Raw genomic sequence first — 2,500 nt, forward strand, 5'->3', positions numbered from 1 at the left:
CGTGATCTTGTACCTGACAAGTGGCGGTGTGGAATGTGGTGTGATGTGTGGCGTAAGGTGAGCACTTTGCATCCCCACGAGAGGGTGATAGAATCACAGGGAGATAGACACAGGGGAAGACAGGGGCACACACACGCACGCACACGCACACACGCACGCACACACGTGGGGACAGTAAAGCAAGTGTCCGCACCTCTCAATGCCCCAGTTCTTGTTGTATCCTGAAGGGAATTCGTAGTGCGTTGTCGGTATGCTTGCAAGCACCCTTGGGTACACAGCAGTCACAGTGAGTGATGGCGTGGTGAGTCATGGGCGTGCTGGAGTGCGACTAGAAGCACGGTCGAGTGGCATCAATTGTGAGCGTGCACACATGGCGGCAGCCACGTCAATCAAGAGCGCATGTGCGCGTGTGTGTGTGTGTGCTTACTGCTCGTTGTATGCCTGGTCGCTGACGCGGCACACGGACATTTGAAAGTCGCGGATGACCTCCTGTGGTGATGGGGAGGAAAGAGGCAGGGGAGAACGTTGGTGTTGGTGGGAGACAAGCACGCTGGAATGCAGCCACATGTACACAGACACAGACATAGACACACACACAGACACAGGCACAGACAGACACACACAGACGCACTCGAGACAACGCATGTGCTGCAATAATTGAGAGCGCACCCGCTTCATGTATCGCATGTACGAGTCTGTGACGTCCGGGAACGACGCCTTTTTCTTCCACCTGGGTAGCTCCTCCTCCTCCACCGCCGTCTAAATGCATGCAGGCAATCGCAGCAGCGATGGTGGCGGTGGCGGTGGTTAGTGTCGGGGATGGTGTTGTTGCAGTGTGGTGTGGGATGATGAGGGATCTACGTGATACAAGGACAACGTCACCAATACATTGTCTTCACCTACACATGCGCGCGCATGTACTGGCATGCAGACGTGTAAAATACACTCTCTTTCCTTCAAGTAGAGCGCATCAAGATGAACAAGATTAAGATCAACGTCGGCCCAGAGGGTGGTACCTTGTCGCCAATCATGGTGCTTGGCACGGGGTCGATGCCAAGGTCCTTGAAGAGCTTCTCAAACTGGTCTGTGATAAAGTTGCCGGCAAGCTTGCTGCGACGTACACCTGCAGCCACACACACACACACACACACACACACACACACACACGCGCGCGCGCGAATTTGATTACCGATATCGTCATGATCATCATGATCATCGTCATTGTCGTGGTTAGAGAGTGTGCGGTTGTCGGCGCTCGCGGACAACAACAATACGCCCCCACACCGCCAGCCCTTCCGTGACCTTCCAACCCCCTGCTGGTCTCACCTTGCGTGAGGACGTAACCGTCGTAGACGGGGGCGACGGTGGTGTACTCCGCACCGGAATCAACCACTAGCGACGTGCCGCGCCCATTCGCAAAGCTGCACACACACACACACACACACACACACACATGCACGTGAACATGTGAGCACGAGCATATGTTTGCACGTGCACATGTGGAGGCAAATCATAGCAACAGACCTGCTGACGACGGGTGATTTGACCATGAAGAATGCGGGGACATTGAACTTCTCAAACACGATCTCCGTCATGCGTTGGCGGTCGGCTTTTGTGTTCCACTGCACGCAGCACGTGAGCACATACGCGGGTATGTACACACAGGGGCACACACGCAGACACATGCACACATGCAGACACAATTACGCAGACACACAGCCACACAGACATGCACGCAGACAGATGCATGTGTGCGCCATGTAGAAACAGCCGTAAGTATGTGCAAAGGCAATCATCAGCGGCATGGACAACAGACACTCGCATGTGCGTCTGCAGTGAGCGGTCTGTGCTAGACATTCAGGGATAACAAGAGGCATCGGCACGCCGTACCGCGGGCTCGACGAGCATGAGGGGGCGGTCTTTCGGGTCGCAGTTGAGGGAGGAGGTGTATGTGTGCTCCAGCAGCGTCTCAATCACATCCCAGTCGTCAACTGCCCCCGCCACCAAGAGCAAAGCAATAACCATGAGGGAAAGCACGTGTCAGTAACACATGTTTGTGCGCGAGCGACATCGTCGGCATATGTTCAAAGTTACACAAAAACGTGGCGGTACACGCACATTTGCGCAAATGCAGAATGACACAACACACACACACACACACACACACACACACACACACACACACACACACACACACACACCACACACACACAGACACACAGACAAAAGTTGAGCAGCAACACAGCACTGCCATCCCCCACCCTGCCTGAGCACGTACCGAGCCCGTTCTTGATGGGGTTCTTGAGTTCACGACCTGTCTTGGGAAACGTGATGCGAGACGTGCCCACGCTGTACAGTGGTCGCTTCTCTGGAACACATTCAACAAACAGCCGAAGAGTCAGGGTAAAGTCATGCGGTAAGCGGTTAAGTTCTGGGGCATGGCAACAGCGTGCGTGTTGCAGTTGCGCCCTCGCTCACCACCACGCAGAAACACACAGAC

The 2,500-nt window shown here is 54.8% G+C and overlaps 1 protein-coding gene across 1 annotated transcript in view; it reads right to left on the minus strand.

The window, feature by feature from the left end:
* PTSG_12481 (uncharacterized protein) overlaps positions 1 to 2,500 on the minus strand; it is a gene marked incomplete at its 3' end in the record, with an annotated part of 4,286 nt that overhangs the window by 910 nt on the left and 876 nt on the right. The window contains exons 4-12 of the mRNA XM_004992099.1: positions 2,279 to 2,368; positions 1,891 to 1,991; positions 1,525 to 1,622; positions 1,327 to 1,421; positions 1,017 to 1,123; positions 670 to 759; positions 428 to 489; positions 194 to 265; positions 1 to 13 (exon numbers count right to left, since the gene is read on the minus strand). The exon at positions 1 to 13 is cut by the window's left edge and continues 182 nt beyond it. Of these exons, the coding sequence (XP_004992156.1) occupies positions 1 to 13; positions 194 to 265; positions 428 to 489; positions 670 to 759; positions 1,017 to 1,123; positions 1,327 to 1,421; positions 1,525 to 1,622; positions 1,891 to 1,991; positions 2,279 to 2,368 (728 nt within the window). The remainder of the gene's footprint in view (positions 14 to 193; positions 266 to 427; positions 490 to 669; positions 760 to 1,016; positions 1,124 to 1,326; positions 1,422 to 1,524; positions 1,623 to 1,890; positions 1,992 to 2,278; positions 2,369 to 2,500) is intronic.

Source organism: Salpingoeca rosetta (genome assembly GCF_000188695.1).
Source record: "Salpingoeca rosetta unplaced genomic scaffold supercont1.17, whole genome shotgun sequence".
Lineage (NCBI taxonomy): Eukaryota > Choanoflagellata > Craspedida > Salpingoecidae > Salpingoeca > Salpingoeca rosetta.